At 42.5% G+C, this 15,621-nt stretch overlaps 1 protein-coding gene across 1 annotated transcript in view; it reads right to left on the reverse strand.

Moving 5' to 3' along the window:
* Nucleotides 1-224: 224 nt before the first annotated feature.
* Nucleotides 225-15,621, reverse strand: part of NUP43 (nucleoporin 43) — a 60,028-nt gene continuing 44,631 nt past the window's right edge. The window contains exons 4-9 of the mRNA XM_056566774.1: nucleotides 14,743-14,819; nucleotides 13,206-13,377; nucleotides 10,095-10,230; nucleotides 8,454-8,605; nucleotides 8,254-8,373; nucleotides 225-609 (exon numbers count right to left, since the gene is read on the reverse strand). Coding sequence (XP_056422749.1) covers nucleotides 389-609; nucleotides 8,254-8,373; nucleotides 8,454-8,605; nucleotides 10,095-10,230; nucleotides 13,206-13,377; nucleotides 14,743-14,819 — 878 coding nt within the window. The 3' untranslated portion in view covers nucleotides 225-388. The remainder of the gene's footprint in view (nucleotides 610-8,253; nucleotides 8,374-8,453; nucleotides 8,606-10,094; nucleotides 10,231-13,205; nucleotides 13,378-14,742; nucleotides 14,820-15,621) is intronic.

Here is a 15,621-nt window from a genome sequence, read left to right on the forward strand (position 1 = left end):
CCAAGGACCTCATTTACATATGAAGGGGAAAAAAAATAACGGCAGAACGGCTGGACGGTTTGGGACACTAAGTATCATTTTGATCAGTACCATCCATACTACAAGCTTGTTTGACAGGTTAGTGCGGGCGATACTGATGACATTTCCTTAAAGGTACTTTTCAAGTCTATATTACAGATCAAACTTTGGGCTTATGAAATTGCCACAGACATGGAAACCAAAAGTCAGATTTTTTTTTTTTTAAACAATAAGTCAGTAGTAACACAGAATTATAATAAAGTATTATAGTAATATGAATTTTAACATTGAAGTATGTTCAACTATGTACAGTGGCCAAGCTTTCCTTATAAATGGTTTAGTTTTTCTGTCAGTTCAGTATTTTTGTAGCTTAGGCAAGTGGTCGCTTGAGAACATAGAGAGATTCTGCATCAGTTCCACAGACCAGATATTCTCCTAAAACATCCAAGCTGTTCACAGAGAGGGTGGGATTGGGTAAAAGGTTGGTAATTTCCAGCTGTCCTTTTGTGGGATCACTGTTCAGCCATGCGGTCATCAATGACTGGTTGAAAGACTGCCTCAGAGTGCTCTGGTTTACATTTCCTCTTCCTCCTGTAAAATTAGAAGAAAAAAAAAAAAAACCACAAAACTTATTAAACAGAAGGGTCAAAATTGACTGATTAACCTGGAACAGGAAGCAGGGACTTGCCAGTATACTGACAGACTGCCAGTATGGGCTAAGCCTCTTCAAGCTCTTGATGACTCCTCAGACAGCCAAGTAGCGAGAAAATACACTGCTCAAAAAATATAAAGGAAAGGGAACACTAAGATAACACATCCTAGATCTGAATGAATGAACTAATCGTGTGAAATATTTTTGTCTTTAGTTGAATGTGCTGACAACAAAATCACACAAAAATTATTAATGGAAATCAAATTTATCAACCCATGGAGGTCTGGATATGGTGTCACACTCAAAATCAAAGTGGAAAACCACACTACAGGCTGATCCAACTTTGATGTAATGTCCTTAAAACAAGTCAAAATGAGCCCCAGTAGTGTGTGTGGCCTCCACGTGCCCGTATGACCTCCCTACAATGCCTGGTCATGCTCCTGATGAGGTGGCAGATGGTCTCCTGAGGGATGTCCTCCCAGACCTGGACTAAAGTATCTTCCAACTCCTGGACAGTCTGTGGTGCAACGTGGCTTTGGTGAATGTAGCGAGACATGATGTCCCAGATGTGCACAATCGGATTCAGGTCTGGGGAACTGGCGGGCCAGCCCATAGCATCAATGCCTTCCTCTTGCAGGAACTGCTGACACACTCCAGCAACATGAGGTCTAGCATTGTCTTGCATTAGGAGGAACCCAGGGCCAACCGCACCAGCATATGGTATGATAAGGGGTCTGAGGATCTCATCTCGGTACTTAATGGCAGTCAGGCTACCTCTGGCAAGCACATGATTGGTTGTGCAGCCCCCAAAGAAATGCCACCCCACACCATTACTGACCCACCGCCAAACCGGTCATGCTGGAGGATGTTGGAGGCAGCAGAATGTCTCCAGACTGTCACATGTGCTCAGTGTGAACCTGCTTTCATCTATGAAGAGCACAGGGTGCCAATGGCGAATTTGCCAATCTTTGTGTTTTCTGGCAAATTCCAAACGTCCTGCACGGTGTGGGACTGTAAGCACAACCCCACTTATGGACGTCAGGCCCTCATACCACCCTCATGGAGTGTTTCTGATCGTTTGAGTGGACACATGCACGTTTGTGGCCTGCTGGTGGTCATTTTGCAGGGCACTGGTAGTGCTCCTCCTTGCACAAAGGTGGAGGTTGCGGTCCTGCTGCTGGGCTGATGCCCTCCTACGGCCTCCTTTACGTCTCCTGATGTACTGGCCTGTCTCCTGGTAGTGCCTCCATGCTCTGGACACTATGGCAGCAAACCTTCTTGCCACAGCTCACATTGATGTGCCATCCTGGATGAGCTGCACTACCTGAGCCACTTGTGTGGGTTGTAGACTCCAAAAAAGAGAGAGAGAGACCGGTATATGGAGGGTCAAAATATCCAATAAATTCTTATAGATCATCCAAGGATGAGCCAAAAATACCCATTCTTCCCATATACCCTAAAGACACAAGTTAAAAGTGCAATCTTTATTGTATTGTACGCACGCAATTTATATTAAAATATTAGGAGCCACTGTAATCCACTTCCCTAATAATTGTGAAATAACCAACTGGTTCAGTATTGGATATTGATTACACCAGATAGCGGTGCCTGCAGAACAACACTAAACTGGATACTTGGACAGATGGCTACCTATATTAAAATCTTTCACACTGCCCCCCTCGACATGTTTCGCTGGATCACCAGCTTTATCAAGAGGTAAGCGGGCACTGGTTAAAAAACGCCGATTCTAGGGGTTTTAAAACCTCCCCTGTGACATCACAGGAAGGGGATTGTATACACCAAAGGTTAATGAGCCAATCCACCGGCCGGATTGATGATGGATTTTAGCCAGGACCAATCGGTGTGAGATACATCATTCGCAATACTATCCAATTATATCTGTCCACCATCACTTGCCAATCAGGACAGCCTGGCCATGATTGACAGAATCGCTGATGCGCTGCGCGAGAAGGATCTGCGCGCACTGTTAGACACAGATTCCGTCTCGACAAACTACTGCGCCTGCGTGGTTGCTAAGTGCTTATTAGTAAACATTCACTCACCCGTTCTTCATGGTCTCCGCCTCCGATGACATACTACCTAGCTCTAGTTCGCACGGCCCGTGCGTTGTATTCGATCTGACTGTATAGCCAATGTTTGTCACCGGCTGCACAAAAACACATATGCGGGCTGATGAGAATAATAAGTAAAAACGAATAATTAGAACAGGTGCCTGGGTGAGTGTAGGTTTCTGTAATGGTGGATATAAAGGATAAGAAGGAATTATATATATATATATATATATATATATATATATATATATATATATATATATATATATATTTTATATTTTATTTTGAAAGTAGAAATTTGGTAATCTCACAGTATCTTGATTCCTCTAGGGTATCTGATATACTGTCCTGTAATTGATAACCAGGTGTAAATGTTCTATAAACCCCTCTTTTACTATGTTGATTCGGCATGGTGCTTTAGTCCATAATATTCAGTCATTGATACGCAAATATTAAATGGCAGTACATTATTTTTCAAATGAATGCACTGAAGGTAAAGCCTTCATTTAAACCTCTTGGAGACATCGATCCCAATCTGTGGATCCATTTCGCCTCCTCACGCAAAAGCTTCTTGTCCAAGTCTCCACGTCTGGGTCCTAGCCGAGGTTTGGCAATGCCAATAAACCGTAGGCTAGACCAATCACCCCTATGAAGGGTGGCAAAATGTCTAGCTAAAGGGGTATCTGCCCCTGTACGTATAGTACTGACGTGTTTAGACACACGTCTTCTCAACTGTTGCACAGTTTTGCCCACATAGATCATAGGGCAACTACACTGTGCAATATAGATAACCCCCGTTGTTAAACAATTGATAAATTCTCTCAATACGTAAACACGTCCATCAATCGGATTACTGAATTCCTTACATTTCGGCATCATATGGCAAAAAGAGCAATTGCCACACGGAAAAGATCCAACCACAGGCGACCTTAGCCAGGTATCTGTTGTCCCTTCAGAGAAGTAGCTCTTGACCAAACTTTCTCTAATGTTAGTCCCACGTCTATATATGATAGCTGGATACGGAGTTAAAACCTCCTTCAAATCATTATCTGCAAGTAGGATTGGCCAGAATCTTTTCAATATACTTGTTACTTGACAGTTGTTATTGTCAAAAGTGCCAATGCACCTGACCCTTTTATTCTTGGATTCAATCTTAGATCTATCTGATTTTAGAAGATCACTTCTAGGAGTATCCCTGGCTCGAGAGAAGGCCCTATGGAGCACCTTCTTTGGATAGCCCCTTGCTAGAAATCTCTGGTACAGTAACTTACTCTCCCTTAGAAAGGCCTCCTGTGTAGAGCAGTTTCTTTTCGCTCTTAAGTACTGTCCAATAGGGATTCCCCTTTTTAGGGGGACAGGGTGGTGACTATTCCACTGCAGGAAACTATTCGTTGACGTTGGTTTTCGATATATCTCCGTTTGGATGCTGCCACTCGGATCCAAGGAAATTTGAAGATCTAGAAAGGTGAGAGTGCTCTGGTGTATTTCGTGCGTGAAGTGCATACCTATTTGATTAGAATTCAGTGTTGAAACAAATTGATGAAATTGTGCTCTAGTGCCATCCCAAAAAAGAACGACATCATCGATAAATCGACCCCAAAATAAAATGATTCGTGTATTCATGGTTTGTGTCAGAAAAAACTATAGTGTCTTCCCACCACCCTAAAAATAAATTTGCAAAATTAGGTGCACATGCCGTGCCCATAGCGGTGCCCTTACACTGTAAATAAAAGTGACCATCAAAAACAAAATAATTGTGAGTGAGAAGAAATTGAAGTAATGATAAAACAAACTCATTGTGTCTGGTGTGCTGTGTTCCCCGAGTGCTCAAAGTACCGTACTGCCTCCAGACCTAATTCATGTTGGATGTTTGTGTATAGCGCCTCCACATCCAGGCTTGCTATGAAAGTCTGGGGCGGGAAGGAAATTTCCTGTAAACGAGTGACAGCATCCCCTGTATCCCTAATAAATGAGGGCAAAGATGCCACAAAAGGGGCTAAGATCTGATCCACATATTTACTTATGCCTTCCGTTATATATAAAAAATTGGATTCTAACCCAACGGGTAGATATGTGACTGAATTGAAGTCGATCTTATTGGAAGCAAAAGAAGGTTCTCTCATTACGGATGATGAGTTCCGGGTTATGTTTAACCCTAAACCGGTCTTGGCAACTTTATATGCATTGCCCAAGATCCATAAACAGAGAACTCCTATTCCCGGACGTCCGATAGTCTCGGGTAATGAAAATTTGACGGAAGGCATAAGTAAATATGTGGATCAGATCTTAGCCCCTTTTGTGGCATCTTTGCCCTCATTTATTAGGGATACAGGGGATGCTGTCACTCGTTTACAGGAAATTTCCTTCCCGCCCCAGACTTTCATAGCAAGCCTGGATGTGGAGGCGCTATACACAAACATCCAACATGAATTAGGTCTGGAGGCAGTACGGTACTTTCTGAGCACTCGGGGAACACAGCACACCAGACACAATGAGTTTGTTTTATCATTACTTCAATTTCTTCTCACTCACAATTATTTTGTTTTTGATGGTCACTTTTATTTACAGTGTAAGGGCACCGCTATGGGCACGGCATGTGCACCTAATTTTGCAAATTTATTTTTAGGGTGGTGGGAAGACACTATAGTTTTTTCTGACACAAACCATGAATACACGAATCACATTTTATTTTGGGGTCGATTTATCGATGATGTCGTTCTTTTTTGGGATGGCACTAGAGCACAATTTCATCAATTTGTTTCAACACTGAATTCTAATCAAATAGGTATGCACTTCACGCACGAAATACACCAGAGCACTCTCACCTTTCTAGATCTTCAAATTTCCTTGGATCCGAGTGGCAGAATCCAAACGGAGATATATCGAAAACCAACGTCAACGAATAGTTTCCTGCAGTGGAATAGTCACCACCCTGTCCCCCTAAAAAGGGGAATCCCTACTGAACAGTACTTAAGAGCGAAAAGAAACTGCTCTACACAGGAGGCCTTTCTAAGGGAGAGTAAGTTACTGTACCAGAGATTTCTAGCAAGGGGCTATCCAAAGAAGGTGCTCCATAGGGCCTTCGCTCGAGCCAGGGATACTCCTAGAAGTGATCTTCTAAAATCAGATAGATCTAAGATTGAATCCAAGAATAAAAGGGTCAGGTGCATTGGCACTTTTGACAATAACAACTGTCAAGTAACAAGTATATTGAAAAGATTCTGGCCAATCCTACTTGCAGATAATGATTTGAAGGAGGTTTTAACTCCGTATCCAGCTATCATATATAGACGTGGGACTAACATTAGAGAAAGTTTGGTCAAGAGTTACTTCTCTGAAGGGACAACAGATACCTGGCTAAGGTCGCCTGTGGTTGGATCTTTTCCGTGTGGCAATTGCTCTTTTTGCCATATGATGCCGAAATGTAAGGAATTCAGTAATCCGATTGATGGACGTGTTTACGTATTGAGAGAATTTATCAATTGTTTAACAACGGGGGTTATCTATATTGCACAGTGTAGTTGCCCTATGATCTATGTGGGCAAAACTGTGCAACAGTTGAGAAGACGTGTGTCTAAACACGTCAGTACTATACGTACAGGGGCAGATACCCCTTTAGCTAGACATTTTGCCACCCTTCATAGGGGTGATTGGTCTAGCCTACGGTTTATTGGCATTGCCAAACCTCGGCTAGGACCCAGACGTGGAGACTTGGACAAGAAGCTTTTGCGTGAGGAGGCGAAATGGATCCACAGATTGGGATCGATGTCTCCAAGAGGTTTAAATGAAGGCTTTACCTTCAGTGCATTCATTTGAAAAATAATGTACTGCCATTTAATATTTGCGTATCAATGACTGAATATTATGGACTAAAGCACCATGCCGAATCAACATAGTAAAAGAGGGGTTTATAGAACATTTACACCTGGTTATCAATTACAGGACAGTATATCAGATACCCTAGAGGAATCAAGATACTGTGAGATTACCAAATTTCTACTTTCAAAATAAAATATAAATATAAAATATATATATATATATATATATATATATATATATATATATATATATATATATATATATATATATATATAAAATTCCTTCTTATCCTTTATATCCACCATTACAGAAACCTACACTCACCCAGGCACCTGTTCTAATTATTCGTTTTTACTTATTATTCTCATCAGCCCGCATATGTGTTTTTGTGCAGCCGGTGACAAACATTGGCTATACAGTCAGATCGAATACAACGCACGGGCCGTGCGAACTAGAGCTAGGTAGTATGTCATCGGAGGCGGAGACCATGAAGAACGGGTGAGTGAATGTTTACTAATAAGCACTTAGCAACCACGCAGGCGCAGTAGTTTGTCGAGGCGGAATCTGTGTCTAACAGTGCGCGCAGATCCTTCTCGCGCAGCGCATCAGCGATTCTGTCAATCATGACCAGGCTGTCCTGATTGGCAAGTGATGGTGGACAGATATAATTGGATAGTATTGCGAATGATGTATCTCACACAGATTGGTCCTGGCTAAAATCCATCATCAATCCGGCCGGTGGATTGGCTCATTAACCTTTGGTGTATACAATCCCCTTCCTGTGATGTCACAGGGGAGGTTTTAAAACCCCTAGAATCGGCGTTTTTTAACCAGTGCCCGCTTACCTCTTGATAAAGCTGGTGATCCAGCGAAACATGTCGAGGGGGGCAGTGTGAAAGATTTTAATATAGGTAGCCATCTGTCCAAGTATCCAGTTTAGTGTTGTTCTGCAGGCACCGCTATCTGGTGTAATCAATATCCAATACTGAACCAGTTGGTTATTTCACAATTATTAGGGAAGTGGATTACAGTGGCTCCTAATATTTTAATATAAATTGCGTGCGTACAATACAATAAAGATTGCACTTTTAACTTATGTCTTTAGGGTATATGGGAAGAATGGGTATTTTTGGCTCATCCTTGGATGATCTATAAGAATTTATTGGTTGTAGACTCCGTCTCATGCTAGCACTAAAGTGAAAGCACCTCCAGCATTCAAAAGCAACCAAAACATCAGCCAGGAAGCATAGGGACTGAGAAGTGGTCTGTGGTCTCCGCCTGCAGACCCACTCCTTTATTGGGGGTGTCTTGCTAATCTGCCTATAATTTCCACCTGTTGTCTGTTCCATTTGCACAACAGCATGTGAAATTGATTGTCAATCAGTGTTGCTTCCTGAGTGGACAGTGTGATTTCACAGAAGTGTGATTGACTTGGATTTACATTGTGTTTAAGTGTTTCCTTTATTTTTTTGAGCAGTGTACCAACAACTATCAGTGAATTGCAACAACAAATTCATCTCAGCCAACAGTGAGGATCTCAGAGACTGTCATAATTGAGCAAAAGGACAGCGACATTTTAACAAAATCAGTTAATGTAAAGTCATCAAGGATTACTGTCTTACATTTAGAACGTAATTCATAAACACATGTTTGCAATTCTGGAATCAACTCCCCAACAAATCCTATACTCACCCAGTAGAAATGAAGGCCTGTCCATAACTTCAGTTGAAGCATCCCAGTGCCACAAAGATCCATCCTCAGAACACGTGAATAAATTATCTGGTTTTGATGGGTGAAAATGGACCTCCCACACTAAAACACAAGAAGTCAATAAAAATTTTTTTTTTTTTTACTCAAGGACAGGTAATACAAATTTGACAGTGGCAACTTACTCTCTGCATCATGAGCTTTGAGGAGAGATATTGGTGTCCGGCTCTGTCTAACATCCCAGATACAAAGCATACCATCCTGACCACCTGTAGCTACAACATGCTGCTGACTTGGATGTCTGTCTAAGCAGTGTAATGGCACACGTTCATTGGCTCTGCAAGGTAAAAAGAAGACACTGAGCATTTGTTTCTAGTATATGAAGTGACCAAAAATCAGCAGTTTCGGGGAGGGGGAGAGAGAGATATGTATTTTTTTTTTGAGCCATACATTGGGCAGTTTCATTAATATTATATTTTTATAGTTCGGACATTTTCACACATGGACATACCAAAAATATTTATTTTTGTTTTATTATTTTATTTGAAAATTGGAAAAAAAGGACTGATTTAAACTCATTAGGGGAGGGGTTTATTTCACATTTATTATTAACACTTGTTTTTCACAATTTGTGTGTCCCCATAGGGGACTATCACATGCAATCATTCAATTGTACACACTGTTTAATGCTATGGCATCCCATAGAATTGATCAGTGTTATCGGCAATACAGGAATTTAGGTGCACTACTGTGGTAGATGTAAACAATGATATTGGCTAACCCTCAAAACTGAAGGTTTCTCAAGTGGCACGGGACCGAACACTAACCTACCTGTGCATGATAAGAAAAACCAGGGGCCAGTGGGCAATTATGGCAGCATTAGGCCAGCAACTATATCAGCCAACTTGGGTGGGGCTTATAGTCTGCCCTCCTCCTCCCATTGGAGGTAACCTGGGAGGAGGCTGTGAGTCGGCTTAATGCTGCCCTAATTGCCCACTGGCCCCTGGTTTTGCTTATCACGCACAGGTAGGTTAGAGTTAGGTCCGGTGCCACTTGAGAAACCTTGGCGTTGGCGTGCGGGCTCTGTGTGTCCATCTAAGGATACACTGGCTAATGTCTCAATTTTAACATCAGTGTTGAGGGTTAGCCAATGTCATTGCATACATCTACCACAGTAGTGCACCTAAATTCCTGTATTATTCTAATTGTTACACATCCACACCGTCTATCTGGTGTAGGATTCTATTGAAGCACTTAAGTCTTCTGCAGGCATCCCCCATTGTATGCATTTTAGGCTGGGGATTGCCCCTAACAGACCACAAGGGCAGGATCTGCTCCCCCAGCATAAATGCACAATTGCATTTGGGGTTGAACACCTCCAGCCATTTGAGACCACGTCTTTGTTGCAGTGTTATCGGCACACTGCATCTCCAGCCTACAGAATCAGGCTAGGGAAGCAGATCGACAAGTGGACAGCACGGAGGCAGGTAATAGCCCTCTGGCTGTCATGTTAGCTGATCTGGACCAGTCGATCGCGCAGCGGAGGTCTCAATCAGCCCACTGAGCTAGATGGTAACTATATTTTTACAGTTTAGATATTTCAATCAATTTTAATATAAGACAGCAGATCATAGCTGCATTTAGGCACATAGAACCATGGAAACATTTATGTTGCTTTGATCCTGCTGCTGAGTGTAGTGCAACCTTCAATGTTTCTCATTTTGTCGTGTTACAGCCCTAGGTTACAATGTAAACCAACTAATAACTTTTTAGATTTTAAAACACAAACAAAAAGGTTGCTGTTGATGGCTAAAATTTAAACTTACATAGAAAATATATGAGTAGGGTCATTTCCTTGTTGCCTCAAGTCCCACATCTTCAACTGACCAATGGAATTAACTGTTAAGATTTCAGTAGTACGAAGAAAAATTACAGCATGGATGGTACTACTATCTGCATCATCTAGGCAAAAAAAAAAATCAAACTTATGTTTAGCGTAAACAAAAACACTGAACCTAGCATAAGTTTAATACTTCTAAAAAAGGATAACAAAAACCCTGCCTTGCATTATAAAAAATGTCTGTATACCTTTTTTTGCAGTACACAATAGCCTAGTCACCTACACTTAAATGTAATGAAATGGGAACTAGTGAAACTGACACAAAACGCAGTGTGAACCTAACCTTATATTTACGAATATTATCAAATACTTCTCTATAGTATCATGTGTGACAAACATTAGATGTAGCCAAACCCTAGAGCGACTAGTAATGAGAGACCAACACACCCTCAGTTGGTAAACTTGCAATGGAAAGTGCCCTGCCCTGTGATCGAGTGTGCATTTCCTTGATGTAGCGATGGAGATCAGGAAGCTCTAAGCAGTGGGGCAGGCACCGTCATGGGAATGGTAGCAGGCGAGGAGAGTATGTATATAAACATATTTACTGAGACAGCCACTTTAAGGTTTGCCCAGAAGTGTTATAAACTGGACATTAAAAAGAGGAGTACAAGGGAGATCACAGAACTAAGAATATATTCATACCTAGCAACGTACTCACATAGTAAGCAGTAGGGCTGCAACGATTATTCGATAAAATTCAGCTGATTCATTGGCAGCAGTGGTCATAAGGCTTCTGCGGGCGGGGCGGTCAGATGCTAGGCAGCACCGCTGCAGCCTCTGTTCATCAAGTACCTGTCCCAACCTCCACTGACCCAATGCTTAATCCCGACCGCTGAACGCCCTCCTCGCATGCGCAGTCACAGGCCCACCCACCACTCACATTACAAGCAGCACCCAACCCCCCTCCCCCCGGGACACTGAGCGCTCCAGCAATTGCCACAGTGGTCCCCCCAGTCCAGCAGTGTAAGCAAATATCTCCATCCCCCCCCCTCCACCCACACAGTCCCACAGTGTGAGTGTGCGTGCAAACATCTTATGCAAAGGATAGGGGATAAGGTCTCTGATCACGGGGATCCTGCCACTGGGACACCCCGCGATCTCTCCTGCAGTACCCCTGTACATCAGCAGCCTGGAGCTCCGTTGCTGATGACAGGCGATGCAGGGGACGGGGTATCGTTAAATCACCCCCCCCCCCATAGGCTTACATTGCAGGGGCGGGGCCGTGATGTCACGATACCCACGTCTCCTGTATCGCCATCAGAAGCCACGGAGCAAACATAGCTCCAGGCTGCTGATGTATGGGGGTGCAGCAGGAGAGATTGCGGGGGTCCCCAGCAGCAGGATCCCTGCGATCAGACATCTTATCCCCTATCATTTGGAGTACCCCTTTAAATGACAGTGTTTGCGCACTACATAAAGGGCACTTGTCACAGCCCGAACCATGGTCACGCGCTCCCTTATCACAGCGATCTGATTCAGTCTAAACAGCTGAGCCAATTCAGAGTAATTATAGTTGTAACTATGGCAGGGAATGGGGCTTCAGGCCCTAAAAGTATATAGGGAGAGATTTGTCAGTCAGGACCGGCAGATAGTGTTGAAGACTCACACCCTATTTCAAACACAAGTAATTATGATTTCTTTGAAACTGTGCAGCCGTTCTAAGTTTTTCATCCTTTCCTTTATTTAGGCAGCATTAAACTAGTAAGAAGGCTATTTTTCCCCTTTACTGATTACAAACATAATAAAACATGTTTTTTTTCCAATCTGTTTCTCTTTAATGATTGTAATTTTTTTTATTTACTTTTCTTTTTTACTTTTGGGGCAACCATCCTGCCCAGGCTTCTGCATTCTGAGATATGCTTTACAGTAGACACAAGGACAATAGGAAAAAATAGAATGGCGTTGCCTAAATGACTTGTATGGGCAAGCATTCTAGCCTTGCTTTAAAGGAAAATTGTCAGTAAACTCCCCCCCCCTAAGGTACTGGTGTGTAGTGCGGGGGACGCTGATCAATTTTCTGCCTACCATGCCCGGATCCGTCCAGCTGTTCGCCCACTTTCTTTTTTGTGGATATGCAAATGAGGTAATAACTGCTGGCACGGGCAGGTTTACAAGGCTCCTTCTGGCACTCTGACGCCAGTGCAGCACCGCACAGCTTGTGAATATTCCTCCCTCCGACTGTTCCTCCCCGCTCTGTACTGGGCTCCACTGAGGAGGGAGGGGGAGAATATTCATAAGCCGGGCTGTGCTGCGGACGAGTGGCACTGACGTCAGAGTGCCCAAAGGTGCCTTGTAACCCCGCCCATGCCAGTTAGCAGCTCATTTGCATATCCACAAAAAAGAGGATAACAGGCGAACGGCAGGACGGATCTGGGCATGGTAGGCAGCAAATTGATTAGCGTCCCCCGCACTACCAGACAGTACCTCTGGTTACACAGGTCTTAAAGGAAAACTGTTGGTAAACCCCCCCCACACACACTAGAGGATATAGTGCCATCAAAAAACATTCAACATGAAAACTTGATTTAAAGGAAATCTGCAGTGAAAGAAAAAAAATGTAAAAAAAAATGTATCCCCTATCCACAGGATAAGTGTCTGATGGCCGGGGGTGGGGGGGGGGGGGTCGAATGCTGGGACCCCCCTTGATCTCCTGCACGGAGCAGGAAGTGCGTTTGCTGACACGCCCCCTCCATGTATCTCTGTGGAAGAGGCAATGATACACCTATCCCTTAGAGCTTTATGAACTGAGTTTGTCAAGCTCCGTGAACTCGACACTACGCACATTAGCCAAACACAGCGCAGCAAATTTAAACCAGTTTTTCCGATGACACTTTCCCTTTAATGTAGATGCCAGCAAAAAACATTTATAGGCCTCCATTCTCTTGACTCTTGCCAGGCCAGTATAGTATATGGTTTTTCAGCTGTAGATGAAATCACAACAGACTGTCTTCCTGTAGGGCCACAAAAATGCATTGCATACAGAGCCTTTTAGTTTTTAACTAAAGGTTAGCTTTATCATGGCAGTGACTGAACATACCAATTCTCCTCACTGTTTCTTTGCTGTCAGCTCTGAAAAGATTTATACGGCCATCTTCGCCAACAGACACTATTTCGGGATTGTTGCACACGATACCAGTGCAGGGAGCTCCTGCGCCTTCAGAACCAAAATGGCTATGAGCATACTCCCATTTCTGCTTTTCTGACAAAGTCTTTGTAAAAAGAAAGAGATTTAATTTAGTATACATTGGCAAACAAAAGTATTCAATGATCTGAAAGATTGAATCATATGCACATATATTAATGTATTAAAAAGGTATAATTCATGGTGCGGGAGTGGGGCTCCAGGGGTCTTTTTTGCTGGGTTGATGTTTATCCTCTGTCTCACACTCTTTTGACCGGCTTGCTTCTTGCAGTGGCCTTCCCTCCTCCGAGCGGCTTCATTATTTGCAACTTAGCCACTATATGTCCTCTAAATTGGGGTTGGCTGTTGTATCTCTACGCACGGGTTTTGAGCGATTGTGTCGTCAAGGTCCGCAGGTGAAGGGGATGCTTTCTGATGTATATTCCTTGCTTAATGTCCCTTCTGATGGTGCAGCCCCGTCCCATCATTATATGCACCACTGGGAGGAGGTCCTGAACGCTACTTTGATCCTTCAGTGGAGAATTATTTGGGAGAGAGCCTCTAAGGCTTCCATCTGCACGGCATATAAGGAGACCCAGTTTAAAATGCTTATGGGATGGTATCATACACCAGAGTTGTTAAATAGGCCTCACCCAGCTATACCTCCTCAATGCTGGCATTGTGGGGTGCGTCTAGGCTCTGTCTTTCACATCTTCTTGTCCTGTCTGCTCATTGTAGATTAGTGGAAGGGGGTGCAGCGTCTGATTTGTAATGTATTGAGTGTAACTGTCCCCTTGGATCCCATGACTTATCGCCTTCATCTTCCCTATAGGGCTTTGTCTAAGCGCCCTTTTAAACTTTTTATGCATATTGTTTTGGCGGCTAAGACCCTCGTTGCTAAATGGTTGGGAAAGCATTCTGCCTCATTCGGAGGATGCTCTTATGGCCAGCATTCATGAGATATGCTCTCGAGTCTCTTACTGCCTCCTTAAATAACTCCATACCATTGTTTCTGTCTGGGAACCATGGGATCAATTCTCTGATAGACAACCTCCTTTACCTCTCCTCCTTTTCATTCTTCTTGCCTCCATTTCCCCCCCCCCCCCCCCCCCCCCCACTTGTTTTTATGTTTTTTTTGTCTTTATGTGTCTGTTTTTGTCTAATGGTTTTACGGGGGCTTACTGCCTCTGGATTAGTGCCTCTATTTGCCCGTTTTGATGGTTGGTCTGTTTTTGTATTGTTTTCATAATCATTTTTTGGGGCTCTTTGGACCCTCTGTTATTTGCATTGTTGTTTTTATTATTGTTTTGACAAATTTCAATAAAAATTTACTAAAAAAAAAAAGGTGAAATTCAAGTTACTACAGGCATATACTAGTAAAAAACCATAGTTTTAACAAAAGGATAAATTACACAGTAATTATATAATTATTATAATTATATTGACAGATTACCTGATTGCCTTGATGGTGACGGAAGATAGTCACTCTTCCAGTTGAAGATGCAGTTACAATTCTCTCTTGATCTAAAACTGAAAATAAAATAAACATTACATTAGCCACTAAGAGAAAGTTTTATAGAATCTCAGTAGGAACTTTCCCCTATCCCCTCGGATACCAGGAATTACAATATACTGCTTTAACCCCTTGGGACGGAGCCCATTATGGGAGCATTTTTTGCAAATCTGACCACTGTCATTTTAAGCATTAACTCTGGGATGCTTTTACTTATAAAATTGTTTCAGAGATTGTTTTTTCGTCACATTCTACTTTATAGTAGTGGTAAATTTTTGTCGATGCTTGCATCATTTCTTGGTGAAAAATTGAAAATTTTGCATTTTTCTAACTTTGAAGCTCTCTGCTTGTAAGGAAAATAGACATTCCAAATAAATTATATATTGATTCACAAATACAATGGGGGAGATTTATCAAAACCTGTGCAAAGGAAAAGTGGCCCAGTTGCCCATAGCAACCAGATTGCTTCTTTCATTTTGCAGAGGCTTGTTAAAAATGAAAGAAGCAATCTGATTGGTTGCTATGGGCAACTGGGACAACTTTTCCTCTGCACAGGTTTTGATAAATCTCCCCCAATATGTCTACTTTATATTTGCATCATAAAGATGACATGTTTTTACTTTTGGAAGACATCAGAGGGCTTCAAAGTTCAGCAGCAATTTTCCAATTTTTCACAAAATTTTCAAAATCTGAATTTTTCAGGGACTAGTTCAGTTTTGAAGTGGATTTGAAGGGCCTTCAAATGAGAAATACCCCACAAATGACCCAATTACAAAAACTGCACCCCCCAAAGTATCCAAAATGAAATTCAGTAAATTT

This window comes from Hyla sarda, chromosome 3, assembly GCF_029499605.1.
Source record: "Hyla sarda isolate aHylSar1 chromosome 3, aHylSar1.hap1, whole genome shotgun sequence".
NCBI lineage: Eukaryota > Metazoa > Chordata > Amphibia > Anura > Hylidae > Hyla > Hyla sarda.